Here is an 18609-nt window from a genome sequence, read left to right as displayed (position 1 = left end):
TCTTGAATAATACCCCTACACTACAGGAAGCTTGTATTCTTAAAATCTGACATATGCAGTGGTAGCTTTCATTGCTCTCTGGGCACAGTGTTTACCCATAAGATCACATAATCTTTACAGACATAAAACTTAGCCCATTTGTATGAATTTAATTTACAGGCATTTATCAATTTAGACAGCATCCAGACTCTTCAGCCAACCATGTTCATGTTGTGCTTATAAATGGTCATCTTATGGCTTTTGAGCAGATTTGCATTCCCATACAATTCAGCATCAATGTTCCGGCAACAAACATGGTATGAACCTTTTTCCTAGTTGAAGGATGGACCAGCAGCACCCTGTTAAACAGCAAAATTTCACTTTCCAGTAAACTGACTGGCAGGTTCCCCCGCCACACCATTCTTCTATGTCACTACTGGACACAGAAGTAGCATTCCAGCAGCTTCAGAATTTGATGCACATAAATGTGAACCCTTAGTAACTTGGCATTACTAAATACACTGAAAAAACAGAAAATCCTACCATACTGAGCTGTCTGCAGCTCCTACACAAGCCAATAATCAAACAAGAACCATACAAATACAGTACTGCTTTAGTCAAAATATGTATAAAGTTTAAAAACACTTGAATTGCTTTCTGATAATTGTAATTATTTAACTAGAATCAAAGTAAGAAGCATAAACTACCCTGTAACAGAATTCAATAACCACACCCACTTATATAAAACTTCCTGTAGAACAGAGATTATTACATTTTGCGTTTGATATTAGAAGGTAAGTGCACCCCTTAGTCATTGGTTACAGTGAATGTGGACTCGTATATATTGTTAGCAGGCCAATTGTTTGAGGGAATGTGCAGGTGCAACGATCAATAAAACAGAAATGCTGAACTATATCAAGTAGAAGGTGCTTCCCAGAGATTACATAGGATTTTAGCACCTTAACATTGATTTTATCATTTTACATTTTATAAACAAATAAAAAACAAAAAAAAAAATCATAAACCCAGAACCAAAACTCACATTGTTTTGTATGTTACATTTTGAACCAAAATTTTAAAATCCAAAAACCCACTATGCAGCAGTCCTTGGTATAGGTGTGGACCTCTCATGCCTTTTAGATACCAGACTGAGGTCCAACAATTGCTTACTACTTCCTGTAAGTACAAGTCATGCCCTCATTATGTAGAAACACCGCTTCCACAGGAAATGTAGCCTGGAATCAACTGTTCTTACGTTTTGGATCATAAGGTCACATCTGACTGCCCTTCCCACTGGTTGAATTCAGAGAGAGGAAAGGGCAGCAAAGTATATACACATTTGGCCATCATTTTCAGAACTTGGGGGGAAAAGGATTGGCACATGTAACCATGTAAACCAAAGGACAGGTTTAATATAGTACAGAAGGCCAAGCAATTTCCTCAAGCTTTCTATGACGAACCTCATTATTGTGGACTGCATTAAACAGGTAATTGTTTGTTACAGTGTGGATATTTACATATATGTTTATCACAGACACTTTTTGTACTGTTACAGCTGGATACTTGGAAAGGACTTCTAGATGACCTTTACTTCAACTCAAACAGACATTTAGATTTTTCAAAATAGTACTTTATTAGCACATCCAATAGGAACATGTTTAGCGTTTTCCTCCAACACGGGGAGCCTGCATTTTCACTGGCTTGGCAATCTTCTGCTTGGGTGCAGCCTTTGTTGGAGCCTAGAAAAAAAAATCAACAATCAGTGGGGAAGAGAAAAGTTACCATTTTCACATAGTTCTTCTGTTTGACAAACTGAACTGTAGCCTTTTTAAAATAAACCCCTGGTTCAACTCCAGGGTTCCAGAGTGCTCTGAAGTGATTCTCAACTCTATGGTTACAATACTCCTCAGAAAAAGACGATTTCATTCAGTTTATTGTTACAATACTCCTAAATGTACATCTTAAAACTGAAATTAGTGTTACATAACTTCCACTACTAAAAACCATTAGCATACAAGTTTAAACTTTGGCTTTTATTCAGCATTACATATGCAAATGTAGTCTGCCTGCAATACTGAAGGAGTTGTGATTTAAACAATTCCTTCTCTACTGCTCACATCAATGCCATGGGCTCTTCAGAAGATTACCGAGCCAGGGTGCTGTAATGTTTTCTTGATATCTATACAAAGAACCCCTGCCTCCCAGCAGCCAGCCATAAAACCAGCGCTATATTCCTTACCTTGGCAGGAACAGTCTTTTTGGTAGCCTGTTTAGCCTTTTTTGCTTCTTTGGCAGCCCTTAAAAACAAAATTAAAACGTTTGAAACAAATCTGGTAAATTTCATAATAGTTTGTATCTTCAGGATTGGATTAGTCAGTCTGTTGTAACAGTGGTATTGGATTATATTAGAGACGTTTATTGGTCCCAATATTAAGCTGTACTTTAAAGCTTGAATTTTCAAATGGTGTAAAAGATCGCCTAAATTCCAAGGTGCCGTTTTATCTGCAAATTCCACATCTTCAAGCTACTCAACACGATTACAGAATCACAGACCTCTGTAGTTTACATTGCTTTTTACACTGTTACAGACTGTCCATGTGATGTCATTAGACAACAATTAAAGTATATTAATCTTTAGAAGCTAGGTGATGACCAAAAGCCCATTTATCTAGTATTCAAGCTCTTTACCTACCCTCAAGGGAAGGACAGCCACAGGCATAAGCTAGAAGCCACTGAAGTCCACAGGAAAACTAAACCAGACCAACAACTTATGCTGAACCTACATATGAACTTTATCTTGCATGAGAACAGTCTGTACAGAAAGCGGCTACATCTACAAAACTTTCAGGACTTTAAAGTGGTCTTTATGGAAGAGCTGACTAACCTTTCACAAGCTACCAGCCTTAAACACTACATTAAGCTGGGTCAAGCTGGCAACAGACATTGCTCCCAATAGGATAAGCCTCTGTAGTAATCAGCTACAACAAAGCTACTGAAAAACTTTCATGTACATGGTGTACACATTTGAATTACACATACTGAAGCCTTTATGTATATATATATGTACACAGCCTTTAAAACATACAGGAGAGTTTTTAGGATAATAGTCATATCAGTGTTTTATTCCTTCACTAAGGACTTTCAGAAGATTAAACCTGACAGACCAACATTAAGGCATGACAATAAGAAATTGGCCTTACCTGATTGCTTGTTCCCTCTGAGCTTTTCGCACTTCAGGCTTCTGGTTTCTCTTGGCCATAATTTCAGCCAGAGAGGCACCAGTAATAGCCCTCTGGAACTTCACTGCACGGCGAGAACGCTTTTTCTGGACTTCTTCCTGGGAACACAAAAACACTAGGATGTAAACACGCCATTTCTATTTAAAAACGGCAAGAAAATTCTCAGATATAACTTGTTAATGCTTATTTTTTCAGCAATTTCAGAGGAGAATGTTAGCAACCACAATGTATTCATCCATTTCCGCATTTTTCAGCATTTGGGTACTAATCCCAGATCTAGTCTACCAAATTTACCAAGCTTTTCCAAAGCATGGATTTTGTTTCAACTACAAAATTTTAGTTTTTAGACTTTTCACAAACTGACCTTTTCCTGGACTCAGTTTGATTGGTTGAAATTTAACTCCAGTTTAGAAAAAAAATAACACGTGGATACATTAGGCCTAAAGTGTTTAAGCCAGGCATGCACAAGCTGGCCGCCCCCTGCCAAATTTTAGAACCCATTTTGGCCCCTGAGTGAAAAAGTTTGCGCACCCCTGGTTTAAGCAAACATTAAACATTAAAAAATGATTAACAATATGACTGTAGAAACCCTTTAAATGGGAAATTTTTACCTAAAACAATTAAGGTTTATCAATCCCCTTCCCTCATCAGATGTTTTCCTATTGCAATCTAACAAGAGCAAAAAGGTTATGTCCAAACATGCCCGCTGGTCTGCCATATTTCCTTTAAGTACTCTGACCTGCACAGGCAGCATATTATTTCTTCTATAAAGGATCCGCCTGGTCTCAATTTTTTTTATCAAAAGGTTTAATTCTGCCTTAATCCCCAGCTACCGGGTATAAGCATGAGCTCAGTGTATATTAAAGAAAAGACTGCAAACAAGCAGATAAGTTTGTTTTACTGGATGCACATAGCCTGCCCCTTCTGCAATAAAGACCCTGGCTTCAGGCAATAACATTTTAAACTATAGTTCTGCTTTATAAAAATACAGTCTAACATAGCAAGTTATGAAAATCGGGTTCACAAATCAGCCAAAAGCCAGGATGAAAGAGCCAGGACACAATGGGCTAAGGAGCCAGAAAAAAAACCCTTCTGTGCCTGACAAATCACAGTCACTTGTTACATGGCCCCAACTTCAAACTAACCTATTAGCAATTTATTGGTCAAATGGGTGCTTTACTGGTCATTGAAGGCCAGTTCAGAGAAAAAGCCCAGTACACAATACCTTTTTGTGAAGGTTAACAGCTCTACCCAAATTGACAATCTAAAGAATCATCCCCCCATTTAAAATTCCAACTTCCTGTCCCAGGGAACACTGATCCCCCCCAACAATGCCATAGACTGCAAAAACCAGCCTGATTTTTTAATCTGCATTCTAGTTGTAAATTTCTTTAGGACAAGTAGCAGTAAAATCATAGAGTCCAGACCTCTCCCCCACTACGCAAAAATTAAAGATCCCTGTCTTATTGAAAAAGTGTAGGACACAATTTCCTTTAACAGTTAGGGTAAATCAACATGGAACTTTAGTAAAAATGAACATGGAATACCGTTCAGCAAATTAACATATTTGGCAAGCCTGTTTTTGGGAATGTACATACAGACTAGTGTTTACACAACAAGTCAAAGTGTAATAATGAGATGCAGCTCCAGCCTTCAAACACTGGTTGGGAAAATAGAAGAAACACTTAAATGATTTAAAACACAAGCTGAATGCTTTTATTAATCAACATATTCCTGTGAAGCAACAGGAAACAGGCAGTATTTCTAACCTCACAAGGACAACATCAAAATCCCAGGAACACTCAGGTCCCATTCTCACAAGTTGACAATTCTTCATTAGATTTACCCTGACCCCCCCAAGAGGCTGGTGTAATGAATGAAAGGCTGAAAGCGGGGGTCTGTGTAGTCACTTTCTTGCCTCGGACAGAATAGACAAGAAGGAATATTACCTAAAATTTGACTATGTAGGGACAAAAAGCTATGTGATTAATTCTGCTTCAAGGAAGAACACACATTTACTTTTTATTTAAAATATCTATCAGTTTAATGTACACTTTCAAAATCCAACCACAATCAGCAAAAGAATATGAATAATCTACAACAGCCATGGTTACTAGATTAAATGTTTTTAAAGCATCTGGGACAAAACAAATAAATTGCCAGGACCATAAAAAAAGGGGTTAGGACTATGCAATACACGACACTGTACAGCATGGAGTTGTCTGTATATTGTACTTTTTATTGCTTCTGACCCCAAGTGTCAGATATTGAAGATTTTACTTGAGGTTGCAGATGTTCATAAAAGAAGTGAAAATTACAGGAACAGTCAAGAAAATTGTTCATGCTCTTTTTAATTTTTCCCCTAATACTGACAGAAAGACAAAAGATAAACCCCATTGGTGTTTTCTTTCACATATGAACTTACTGGGTCTTAAAACTTCTCTACCAAACCTCAATAAGTAAAATGAAGGTAGGACTTGGGCATTGCTCTCCGGACAATGCTGGTTACTTATGAAACGTATACTCATCAACCATACTGTAATTAAGCCAAAGTATCTTGGTGACAGCCCGGTAAGCAATATTATAAAAGGAGATATCACCAGTGTGCCCCTGAATTCTTTTCTGCTGAAAGGGCCACTTGACTCAACCTTCAGCAATTCCTAATACAATACACGGCCACTGCGATACGTACCGACTGGCCCTTCTTGTGTTTTCGTCTGTACAGGACAGTCCAGTTGATCTGCCTGGGGTTCCTCTTGGAAAGGAAAGCAGACTCGCATTTTGCATTCAGGAACTGGAACACCTAAAGAATAAACCCGAGCCAAAAATCAGAACCAACATATAGACAGCATTTAACAAACAAATTATATCAGGGTAAAGGCTAAACATTTACCTGTAAATTGTACATTAAATTATGTGTACATTAAAGAAAACTTTGTTTTTACATATTTGGTCATGACACAGTCTGCCCCATTACAGAATATAAACTCTGATTTGTCTTCATTTACTAGGCGTGTGGATTCACATTCATCTATGTGTAATGTCACTGCTGCCTGTTGATAAGGTTTACATTGGGTTGTCAGTAGTTAGAAGATGTCCAAAGGGAAGATAGGCGTTTGGAGTAACTTGCCTACCTGGTATTTAGTCTTTGAAACTTATATTTACCTGAACAATAGCAGCAGGGAGGCCATTGGGCTAACAAAGTCAAAAGACCTAAAACTTGTAATAATTGGCAGTAGCAAAGCTCGCTAGCGTGGGAAGTTAGCTGCACTGTGGCAGGCTGTGATGAGCTGTACAACCTTGCAACCACCTGCACAAAAATGAAGGCTGCAATAGTTACCCAGTGCACCCCTACACATAAAAACACTTAAGCCAAATTTTAGACGCAAAATGGCACCACATGACAAATAGAGCACCCAGAATAAATGCTAGCACAATAATGACAGTCCTATATGGGTTTGAGTTTATGAACTGATCAGTCTTATGGAAGCTACTGACATGCACAGGATTATACTTTGTGATGTATTGCAGTGAGACGTTTTTGCATGGTGATGTTATTTATTCTGAATCAAGCATTAAGACAACTCCGCTCACCACAGAGAGATTTCAGGGCATTCTAACACAAACATTCCACTCCCCTTGTGCACTGGCAGCCCAATCAAATGTAAAATGCAATACATGAGAACAGAGAAGTGTGAATAGGGCAGCAATGGAGATCAGAAGGTCACCAGGCCAGTTATGAGAATCTGTCACTCTGCCCACCTACCGATTGTCATGTTTACAGATCTCCCCCATTCTCCAGGGGAGCATTGTGAAGGACCTGGCATGTGTATGGGGGGGGGGGGCACGTGACCTCCTCCGGGACATGTGACCCATGTGCAGTGTGCTAGCTCGGTATAGGATGATGTCAGGGCTTCATCCCACAATAAGTACATCAGGAGAGCTATGGGACTCTAGTGACAGGCCTGTGACATCTATGCAGCCACCCTGAGGGCTGTGTGCGCCCATAACAAGTATCAGGGCCTAGTTCAGTGTATGAACATTCACCGCCTGCTTCCCAGGATTCCCCCACACATCATACAGCCCGGTCACAGGGCCCGGCATGCCGACAAAGGGACATGCTGGGCGCTGGGGTCTATCAGGCAGCCTCCCCCCTCACACACCGCGCACTCCCCCTGCCGCCCGCATTCATACCTTGCCGTCAGTCCTGGCGTACCGCCGCCCATGGCCAGGGTAGATCTTGTAACCGCTGAAGCTGCACAGCTCGACCCTACAAAGAGAAAATGAAGAGCGGTCAGTGATTGTGGGGCCCGGGGCCACAAGTCACACATGTTTTCAGAGCAGAGAATACGCCAGAAAGAGAGGATGACGACGGATTCACTTTTAAACATTTCACTACTATCAACTGTGTCTTACTTCATGGCGCCGGCTAAAATGGCGAAGAGGAAGAGAGGATTGTGGGTAATGTCTTATATATAGACTCGCTGGGAGTGGGCGGGGACATCGCAATGTAACTCTTTCGCTGCTGGTAGAAATGTTGTGTTATAGAGTCATAGCCTGGTCATATTAAAGTCTATTAATTCCTAAACATGTCTCTATAATAACATTCATATTACCAGCCCCTGTACATGGGGGCTCAATTAGTTTGTTTTTTTCTTTATATTCATCTAGTAATCCTCCTGTCACACTTCCTGTCATAAAGTGACAACAATCACTCACTATACTAAATGGAGGAGCAGCATTGTCACCCTAGGACACAACAAAAATATTAATAATATTACTAGTATTATTGTTATTATTATTATTATTGTTAATATTATTGTTGTTGTTATTATTATTAATATTATTGTTAATAATAATATTAATATTATTATTAATAATATTAAAAAAACAGGATTTATATAGCGCCAACATATAACGCAGCGCTGTACATTAAATATAATTTTTTTTTTATTGGGGTAGAATGCAATGTGGTACCTCACCCCCTCCCTCTATTCTACTGTCAGAGGAAACTTCAGTAAAGATCCCTCTTCCAGTTGTCTTCTGTATGGACCTAACCTGTGTTCACACCACAGAACATATATTTTATTATATTACCGGCATGAACCACAGCATGATTAGTACAATTTTTGTCAAATAATTCCCATAAGATTCAATGATGTTATAATAAACTGTTGCAGAAACATGTCGACATAGTGTGGCTTATTAAAGGTGTTTTTTACTCCTCTTCTTATTATAATGAATTAGTAGTGTAAGGCGCTGGGATATAAATAAAAAAAAACATTCTAATAATTAATACATTTCAACCCTCTGCTTCCCAGTTGTCCCAAGTGAGGGTTGTTGAACTTGAGTCACTAACCCTTCACACCAAGATTACCCTAAACTTTTAGAAAAAGAGAGAAAGGACAAAACAAACGTAATCTTATTGCATGTTACTCCCCTCACCTCCTAGATTGTAAGCTCTTCGGGGCAGGGTCTTCAACTTCTCCTGTGTCACTGTCTGTGTCTGTCATTTACAACCCCTATTTATTGTACAGCGCTGTGTAATATGTTGGCACTATATAAATCCTGTTTATTATTATTAATAATAATAATAATAATAATAAAAATGAAAGGAGATTTATGACTACCCTGAGATCATGCAAACCCCTCCTTTGAAATGTGTAAAGCAACCCTAGGGCTTCTAACCATTTATTTTTCAATATATCACTGTTTCCCTTCTTATTGTATAGCTCAGTTGGTCCACAGAAAAATTTGGACATTTGCAATTTTTATGTTTCATAAAACAAAAATATTTTTCCAATAAATTCTTATATTCTGAATGACGGTTTTCGACTTTATATTGCACTAAACTCACAAACTGTACTAGAGACAGAAAAACAAGGGAGGCGCAGGGTGACGTCAGTGTAGTCTTACGTTGTATGAGGCAACCGCTGCCGAGCCCCTCGCTTCAGTATTGTTTCCACCATTATATCAGTCACCGCGCTCCGCAAATACCGATTCTCATCCGATTGTTTTATTATATCTGTTTATTTCTCAGATGCTCTTTTAGGTAAGTGTGATCTTATCTGTGTGTTTTCTATAACTGTTATATTTAATGGCATCAAATAGTTTGACTTTGCTCATTATCATTTCTTGTTTGGTCTTAGATTTAAATGAAATAAACGAATAATGAGTGAGAAAAAGCAAACAAATATTTAGCATTTCTTTAGTAATACCAAACATAATGCAACTAATGATAATAGTAACAATAGTAATACTTCACCTAACCGTGAGCTGATCAATGAATCAGAGCCTCCACAGTCCTTGTCAGACACCATTAGGAAGATCATTATTTTACAAATGTATTTATCTTTTTTTTAAAAATTCATAATAATGGTTTGTGGGATTTAAAATGATGAATTTATTGGTCTGTGAGGTCCGAAAGGTTGGCGACGGATGGTATAGCTAAATTCCCCACTCCACTCCTCAGATGTTGGGGATTACAAAGGCATTTTTAAAATAATTCTTTGTTTAAGTGGTTCATGTTACATAAGTGATACAATGAAAAAGAGTCCCAGTCTGGGTTTTATATTTTGTGGGACTGCCGCTGTATTAAGCAGTTTTGGATTGAGGTTTACCAGGCCTTACCAGGGGTGCCCAAAACATTGATCACGATCTACTAGTCGCAGAGCCCTGCCTTACCCGTCGCTGCTGTTTACCAGCAGCCCTGCTGTACGTCTATAGGGATGCTGGGGATGTCTCTCTGTGTGTGAAGGCTCTGTGTTACAGTGGGGTGTGGGGAGCTGGGCTGAGAGGGCGGGAGGGCAGTCTGAGGTGAGCAGTGCTGGGCGGCCAAGTCAGTTCAGGCTCGGTGTCAGGGTTCAATTACCGAGATACCTTTGTACAGAATAGCAGTTCTTTTTCTTGTCTAGCATGTCATTCCCCCATGGCAGGTGAACTGTAGCTTTCCTTTCACTATAGCCTTGTAGTGCAATATCTTTGCAATTGTTCTGCCATTCAATGTCATATATAAAAATAAATAAATGTTTAGCATATTTATTGTTGGTAGATCATTTTGACTTAGTCATTTTAAAAGTAACTCGCAAGCCATAAAAGTGTGGGCACCCCTGGTTTATACTTTGCTTGGCAGAAGGACCCATATGAGGCCCTATTGCTTCTCAAACCAGAAGTATGTGGTAAATAGCAGGCAAAACCGTTCACTATTCTCCTCACATCCATGGAGTAGATTTTGGTGAGGACATGGTGATACTCTAAAGGTAGCCCAGGTAAAACATAAAATAACATGGTATTTACCAGTGACAAAATAATAGCTATTCCATGGATTACCTGCTATTTATTTGTAGACTTTGACACCTCATTGCTTGTATTATGAAGCATTCCTCTCCCATGTTATGATGGATGTCTTCGATTTGGAGGGTATGTGCTTTCATCAGTCTCACGTCACACTATTTGTTAGCAATGGACATCCCTTCTATCATCACCCATTGCTTCTCTACTTTTAACTTCCGTTTACTTCTCTTTACTCCACGTTCCTTATGTTAATTTGAGTACAGTATGTGTTTGAAGTAAACTTCTTCCTCTTAAAATAGTGTTCTTAGGGGTTCACAAAATGCTACAGAGCAGACCTGGACTTTTTTTCTGCCTGTTTTACTGTGTATTGTAAGTTCTGTCGTGTTATTGTGTATTTTCTAACATGTAAAAATAATAAAAATTATTGAAACCAAAAAATCATAACATGACATAGATACACCCGCAGATAGAAGTGCCATATCAACAGAACAGATTTACATAGGTGAATCCACCCCGCCCCTCAAAAATTTACCATGCTGAGTACTAAAATAAAGATCAATCTAAAGACTTTGTGAGTGTTTTACGTCTGATCAGTATAATATGTGGTGGGCTGTAGACATCAGTTCTAACATCCAAATGGATATATTTTAATTTTTAACAGCTAACATTGAGAGAAACAACTGACAAACAGCATAGATGGGGTAGAGGATGGGAAAAGTCTGGGAGGCATCCATATTTTTTAAACAATCAGTATCCCAGTGACAAATGATATACAAACGAGTATTGGGTATTATTGTTCTGTGTGACTTCTATTTATCCCACAATGTATGGTTTAACATCAAACATAATTTCAATATTGAAACACTTTTCAGCATCTTCATAACAAAAGCACAGATACCCAGCACATCACTGCTTCCCCTGTTGGTGGAATGATTAACTGGACTTCTCAGGACTTCTGCAGGCCTGGCCAATTAAGACTTCAGAAGGTTGGAATAAGGACAAAAGTAAGGAAAAAGATGATTGCATCGCAAGGGAACAGAAACAGGTGTGTAAAATAGGGTTTAATGACCCAACAGCCAAATTGACAAGCAAAGAATTAGTGAATACAGCCCTAGGTATTCATGATGTTTACCTTGGTGTCTATGAGAGTACATATAAATATAATATAATAATGTAATATAATATAATACCTGGGGCAGCTAAACCATTTTTTTAGACTGGCCTAAAAAAGGTGCTAAAAACGGGTAACCTTACCAATATCAATGTTTGGGAGGCAGAAGCCACACTTTGGGAGTATGAGGAGGATTTTGTTGGGTTCATCAGCCATTCTAAAAAGTTCTTGCATCTGTAACACATAATGAATGTATTGAAAGGTCAGTAATTATAACTGCCATTTTTTGTGCTTGACCCTGACTGCAAGTGTCAGTGAAGTTATTTCAGTTACAAGCTGTACCCAGTCTTACTAAAGCAAAACCTCTGTTTCCATATGAAAAGGGTTTATATCTAATGAGAAGGAAAAATGTCCTTATTTTTTTCAATACATTTCAAGGATGGCCCACGACTTTGTCTAAGTTTTTTAATTTTGTCCCTCTGTGCATTTTAGTTTGACACCCCTGGTGTAGACTGTCATTGATGAATGTCTTGTGAAATTGCCTATGCACCCACCAACTTTTATACTTTATGCGGGTCAGGAAATAAAAAAATCCTTCATCAGTATAATCATCTGTATCGCCATTCCATATCCCCCCTCCTAGTGTGTGATACTTCCCCCACCTCCTAGATTGTAAGCTCTTCGGGGCAGGGTCCTCTCCTCCTGTGTCACTGTCTGTGTTTGTCTGTCATTTAAAACCCCTATTTAATGTACAGCGCTGCATAATAAGTTGGTGCTATATAATCCTGTTTACTATTTTAATTATTTGAAATTATTATTAAAGTCAAATGGATAGTATGATAGCCAGGCCACTAATATATACAGCAGAGGTCAGCAATGTCAACCTAAATGTGCCTGTTAAAAGGTTTTGGTTGCTTTTCAGGAAAGTAGAAAATAAGCCATGCCTGAAAAGAAAATCATTAGGGCATGTTTAAGCTGACATCAGGAGCAGAGGTTCCTATGTGACCATCACCTTTCCAACCACTTGACTACCCTCACCACTGTGCAGCTTTCTAAAGATCCCATGTTTAAACATTTTACAGGGAGTAGTGCTGAACACCCCAAGATATTTCCTATGGACAGCTGTGGATAAGATGCTAAGAGTGTAAGGAAGCGGTAAACACACTTCAACCTCACCCCTACTCGTGTTAATGCGTCTTCTTTCAGGGGAATTTTAGCAGAAAGAGGGGTGTCAATAATTCTTTTGTTTGAAAACATTTTTTGTCCATTTAGGGTGGCATGGTGGCTGTGCAACACAAGGGTCCCAGGCTTAAGTCTTGGCCAGCACACAATCTACATGGGGTGTTGCATGTTCTCCCGGTAATTGCGTGGATTTTCTCCAGATTGTTAAAAAATACTGGTAGGTTCAATTTTCCTAATAAAGGAATTCTGAGACACTGTTAGTGATAGGATTATGAATTCTGTGTTGTAGTATGAAAAAAGTACTGGATAATATGTTGGGACTATATAAATATATGATAATTATATTCTTCTTTACTATTCAACATCTAGCTGCAAAACATTACTTTTATTGTATATTTAACAACAGACAAATGAGAGTTTAGGTATTATAAATAAAACTTTATTACTGAAAACGAAAAAAAGGAAGACATTGCCAAAACTTAAAAATACACAGAAATATAATAATAAACATGTGCATCTAACACTGCAATTTTTTTAAAGACTTTTTATATAAAATATTTTAAATCAATCGTAAACACTCCCAGTATCCCTAATACAAATTAAGTGTTGCAAGCAAACAAAGCATTCTATCTACTAGTCACAAACATGGATATATTTTATAGGTGATATGATTGTAAATCCATACATTGTGCTAGCCATAGCAATGAGAGTATTCCAAGTATATAGTGCAGACTGCAAAACACAAAAAAAAGAAAGGTGCTTACAAGCAAACCTAAGAACATTTGTAATCTTCACAACATTTTGTAATAGGCTTAAGGTGAGCAATACAATAGCTTATTTTATCAAAAAATACATTTATGCAGGTTCAGAACTCCAGCCAAAAAATTTCACAACTAAATACAAACTGTACCTGTAAAGTTAAAAGAATTTGTAATTCGATAGAACTACCAGCAATTAAGGCTACGTACACACGTCAGATGATTCTCCAGACCACAATCTGGTGTGTGTACAGCACTCGCCTTTGTTGTTCATGGATCTGTTCTGGCAGATCCACGAATGATTGTAATGAAAGTAAAGGGAACAGCACAGTGGGATGTTACTCCCTCATTCTCCCCCTTCTCTTCTCCATGGAGCGGAACAGGGCTGTATGTACAACACGTACGTTTATGCATCGTCTTTTGCGATCCTTTCCAACAACAATTAATTAATGTATGTACCCAGCCTAAGACACATTTTACCTCAGAGCACAGGCAGGTGACGCCTCTTTTTCCAGTATCAGCATCCTGTGTAATCCCCGTCTCCAGCCAAAATAAAAATATGAAGAAATAGTGGAGTCACTGCTCTGGTTTTACACTCTGGTGGCTATGCAACATACAAAACTAAAAAGAATTATAAATCTTTTGGTAACTAAAACTATTTATATACTTATATGTATTTTGCTTTTTGCATGGCTTTTAGTTTCACAAGAAAAGTATTTATATAGTTGTATGGGCTCTAAATGTTGTATGTGTGAACCTGTTTGCTTTGTGATCATTTTTGGCTCTGTACAACTTTGTCGGCATTCTCAAGAGTCAGTTTTGTCATGATACTGGCCAACATTCGTTATGGTAAAAGGCTTTTTTTGGAATGAAGAAGAAACATTCTTATGTTTACCTTGCAGCTTATTACTGTTCCATTTCATTCAACTTTTTTTATTGCTTTCTTTAGCTTCCTGTCTTCTATCTTGTCTTTGTTCAACAGAAATCAGCAGATATTCTAAATTCTTCCCCATGCTTTAATAGATTAGGTTTTGGCTGAATTTGTGGTTTAAAACATTGCTTATATTAAAACACACTGCAGTGAGAAGCCAGAAGCTCTGTGATCACAAGATCTATTCACACATCTGCTCTCTGGCAATGCATTCCTACACACTGGAGTTACTGTGCATTTCATTAGGTAGCTCATATACATGCAAACATTGCATATCTGTCTATTCCTGTGAGTTTACTCAATGCAATGGTCCTTATTGTGTTGCTATGTGTTACATTGCACTGAAATGGTGCCCTAGGATGCCATTAGGAATCTCAGGGCATTTTGTGTAGATAGGCCCCAAAACAAACAGATGATACTTTCAATTTACAAATAAAGCTTCATACTACAAAACGATATCCATACTTACCTACTACTTTCCTGTGCCCCTTATTTTTTTAGATATAGGCATTGTGATAAAAGGGTTTATGAGGACTATATAGGACTGTAAATGTGTTGCTTTCAAACATTTTAATAAACAGGAAAAGGTGTGACCAGATAAGATCTAATAAAATGTCATCCAATAAATGTAATAATTGTGTTGACCCAGGCAATATTTTTTTTGGCCGAGCAAATAAGTGACAACGAGGTTCAAAATTCATAGATAAATGCAAGCTTTAAAAAAACACTTGGCACTAATAGACATGTGATTAAGGATGGTGCATCGCTATACATTTAGAAACTATTAAACACCCATGCACATCTCCTATGTACAAACGTTACATGTACTTTTTGAGTTATAGACAACTCATTAATATATAAACAAACCCTTTAGATTTACTAATCTTCAAAAGTCTATGTCTATGTCTTCAAAAGTCATTAACTCTTTTCAATTCAGATAATGACAGAACCTAAATTTGTCATTTTACTGATTGCCACATGCCATCAGAACAGTGACGTCAAGCTTGAAGTTAAAATGCAGCTGAATGGTGAAAGGTGGAAGTATTTAGCGGAAGTTTCTATAGAAAGGAAGTACATGGTGAGGGTATTATCAGTGTTAAGATATTATTTATGCAAAGTTCAAGAGGGTGGAGGCACAGATTCGGCATACTTGTAAGATATAAAAAGCTCAGTCACTCTCTTCAAATTATGTACTCCAATAGCATACAAGACTATGAGCATCACTTTGTAAATTGTTGGAAGGTGTTCCTTACATTTTCACAAAAATTACAAATATTGTAGGGTAGTACTTTTTTACTTTGTGACTGACTACTGAAATCATGTATACCTGTGAAAATGCAGAAAACATTAGACCTTCAATAAAGATTTCTTCCTAGAAAGATTGCTACTTTTAAAAGAACTATGCTGACATTTATGAAGAGAAGGCAACCCATGCCAATCAACAATTTCGGGCACTTTTGGCACCATGACCTTTTAAATGGAATCGAAAAAGTTCATTAATTGACATTTAATCACAACTAAGCTAAAAGGCTCTGAAGTTTGTTCTTGAATTACTTCTGCAAATACAAAACAGATAGCTGTAAAGGCATCTCATATTCATTACTTAATTTTTTTTATATTTTCTGCTAAAATGCTAATTCTTACTATTACAAACTTTTTCAAACTGAACTCCAGGCAGATATAAAAGGCACCAATAATTGCAGCTCTTTAATTATGAACAGAGAATTTTTTTTTAATTCAAACAGTGTAGGTATCTGTAGGAACATGGATTTAACTTCATATTAAACTCTAAAAGAAGAGATCAGAGAAAGAGGCTCAGTCAGTGTGGGGACCTGTAAGTGAAACCCACTACGTGTCAGAGAAAGATTAAATCCCCATCTCCTCTAGACAGGGCAGTGGAAAGAGCTGTGTAGATCCTCGGACTAAATGGACTGCGATACAAATCAATAGATAAAAGCGCTCCAATGATTTAATAGGTTTATTTACCTGTTGCCTGGAATTGAGTTTTAAACCTAATCTATTGCTATACAATTAGGTAGCCAATAAGTTTGCAGTAGCTTCCATAACATTGCACCTTCACAATTGACTAGTGACATCTATAGCATAGATCTTAGTTTTTTTTATAAGCTGTAGTGATGTCAGTAGCTCACATAAATTAAACTAGCTCAAACCCACACATACTTTCCGTGTGATTGAGGGGTCCACCATAAGACACTTCATGTTAGTTTTCAGTAAATTGCTGCAATATAACATCTCATATGGATAATGTTTTTTTTAATGTGAAATGGAAAACAAAGCTCAGCTAAGCTGGTCTTCCACTAATCACTGTGTACATCCAACAATTGTCCATTTCACAGAAAGGAACACTTCATTCAGGCAAAGTGCGTAACAATGTATATGCAATAAAAATGTATATTTACCTCCAACTCTACCACAATAAAGGCAATTTATTGATTACATCATGGAGTGTGAGAAAAGAATACACCTAATGGTATTCTTCATTAGGGTGTCGCGTCCCCTTGTGGCACATGTATATAAATATTGGATGGTCTTTGCAAGCTTTGTGCGTCTGATGACTGAAAAGTGTTATCGTGGTTTTGAACGATATCCAACTTATCATCTTCATACACATGGGAGAAGCTGCTATAATGGAAGTCCGAGTTGACTGAACTGTCGGTGATTTCAGTTCTGCTTTCTTCAGTCATATCACTTTGACTTGTGTTATCTGCTTGCTCCAATTGTTCTACCTTGTCGAAATACTGCTGCAGAAGGCTGCTATCTTGTTCACTGCCAGAGGTATCCTTACTGCTTTCATTGTGCACTTCAACAACTGTATTTTGGTCCTCTGCACTTTGTGGTTCCTGCTTATAGTAATGCCTTACTGTCTCCAAGGATTTTTCAGTCGATACACTTCCCCCAGATGAACTCCTTTCTGAACTGCTCATTTCCTGATGAAAGCAACCCACTACATTAATGGAATGGAAACCAGAGTCTGGGATGTCAGCTGACATTTTTATATTCACCTTTTCAGGATCAGTTGCAGGAGAATTAGTAAGTTCTTCCAGGACTTCGGGTGAGCAATCTTGGGCGGTGGACAATGGTTTGTCAAGTGTGCTCACCATCTCAATTTTCGCATTTACTTTGCTTTGCCATTCTTTAAGGGAACGCACCTAAAAATAAAAACAGAACATTAAATATGGAATATGGACAATTTCTGTAAAACGCAAAGGAAAAATATTGCTTCTATGGAAAGGATGATATAAAATACAACTATTAAAACATAAAAACTCATCTGTATCAGAGATAGGCAGTGCACAAAAAGGAAACATTATCTAAAAACACACAAGATGGTAAATATTAACCTTTTTGTACATGTTTATGTGCTATTGTAAGTGTTGTTTTTTTCAAGTGGACCTGAAAAAAAAAATCTGAAAGTGGTACCCTGCCTAAGCACCTCTGTGCCCACAGCCCTATATTTTTATACTGCATCTGCAGTGCAAGTGTGTAGTCTGTGATTGTTTGCTCCACATCTTTACTATCATTAAGCAGAATGTGTGTCATCAGAGGACTGTTCAGACCAGAAAAAGCTACCATCACACTACTGAACAATTCAAGGACAAGGCAGTAATGTGGAAAAGATTTGTTGCAGGAAGCACACAGGCAATGCTAGAGACTAATCTTTTGTCCTCAGCCTGCCTTTCTAGGGCATACTGATCACATAAAAAGCTAACAATTACAGTTTCGGTAGTAGTATACAGAGAAAAGTAACATATATGACAAATATCTGTATGATGTGAGCAATTTTAAATAAAAATCTGTTATTATTATCATAAAAATGATCAGTCAATGTTATCAAGAATACATAAGTGCATCAGGGAGTCAGCTCCCAGATTTGTTTTATTATATAGGGTATGTATAAGAGACATAATAGGGTAACACACTGCCACATGGTGGTAAAATTGAGGAACTACGAGTATTATTGTACACCACCAAGACAAGAAAATTGTTAAAAAAAAAAAAAAAAAAAAAAGCAGTTAATATTGCCAACCAAGATTTTAAAGTGCAACTATGTGCAAAATGACATATATGAAGCAATCTGTCACTTGAATTAACATA

The 18609-nt window shown here is 37.7% G+C and overlaps 2 protein-coding genes across 2 annotated transcripts in view; both read right to left on the bottom strand.

The window, feature by feature from the left end:
- Positions 1-1587: 1587 nt before the first annotated feature.
- Positions 1588-7703, bottom strand: RPL24 (ribosomal protein L24). The gene is made up of 6 exons (XM_072415104.1): positions 7635-7703; positions 7413-7488; positions 5911-6021; positions 3180-3316; positions 2219-2276; positions 1588-1718 (listed from the first exon to the last, which is right to left on the bottom strand). Exons 1-6 carry the CDS (start codon positions 7637-7639, stop codon positions 1638-1640), a joined length of 468 nt encoding a protein of 155 aa, XP_072271205.1. The 5' UTR covers positions 7640-7703; the 3' UTR covers positions 1588-1637.
- A 5518-nt stretch (positions 7704-13221) lies between these two features.
- The window catches only part of CEP97 (centrosomal protein 97), an 18490-nt gene continuing 13102 nt past the window's right edge, over positions 13222-18609 (bottom strand). The window contains 1 exon segment of the mRNA XM_072404386.1: positions 13222-17663. Coding sequence (XP_072260487.1) covers positions 16995-17663 — 669 coding nt within the window. The 3' untranslated portion in view covers positions 13222-16994.

This window comes from Pyxicephalus adspersus, chromosome 1, assembly GCF_032062135.1.
Source record: "Pyxicephalus adspersus chromosome 1, UCB_Pads_2.0, whole genome shotgun sequence".
In the NCBI taxonomy this organism is placed as follows: domain Eukaryota; kingdom Metazoa; phylum Chordata; class Amphibia; order Anura; family Pyxicephalidae; genus Pyxicephalus; species Pyxicephalus adspersus.
This window is presented reverse-complemented; position numbering and strand designations above follow the sequence as displayed.

Bases quoted from the DNA above. Each gene is read 5' to 3' on its own strand.
- RPL24 (XM_072415104.1), bottom strand. The intron at 6,022-7,412 runs GTATGAATGCGG...TTTATTCTTTAG, and splicing joins ACGCCAGGACTGACGGCAAG to GTGTTCCAGTTCCTGAATGC. The intron at 2,277-3,179 runs GTAAGGCCAATT...TTTGTTTTTAAG, and splicing joins CAGAGGGAACAAGCAATCAG to GGCTGCCAAAGAAGCAAAAA.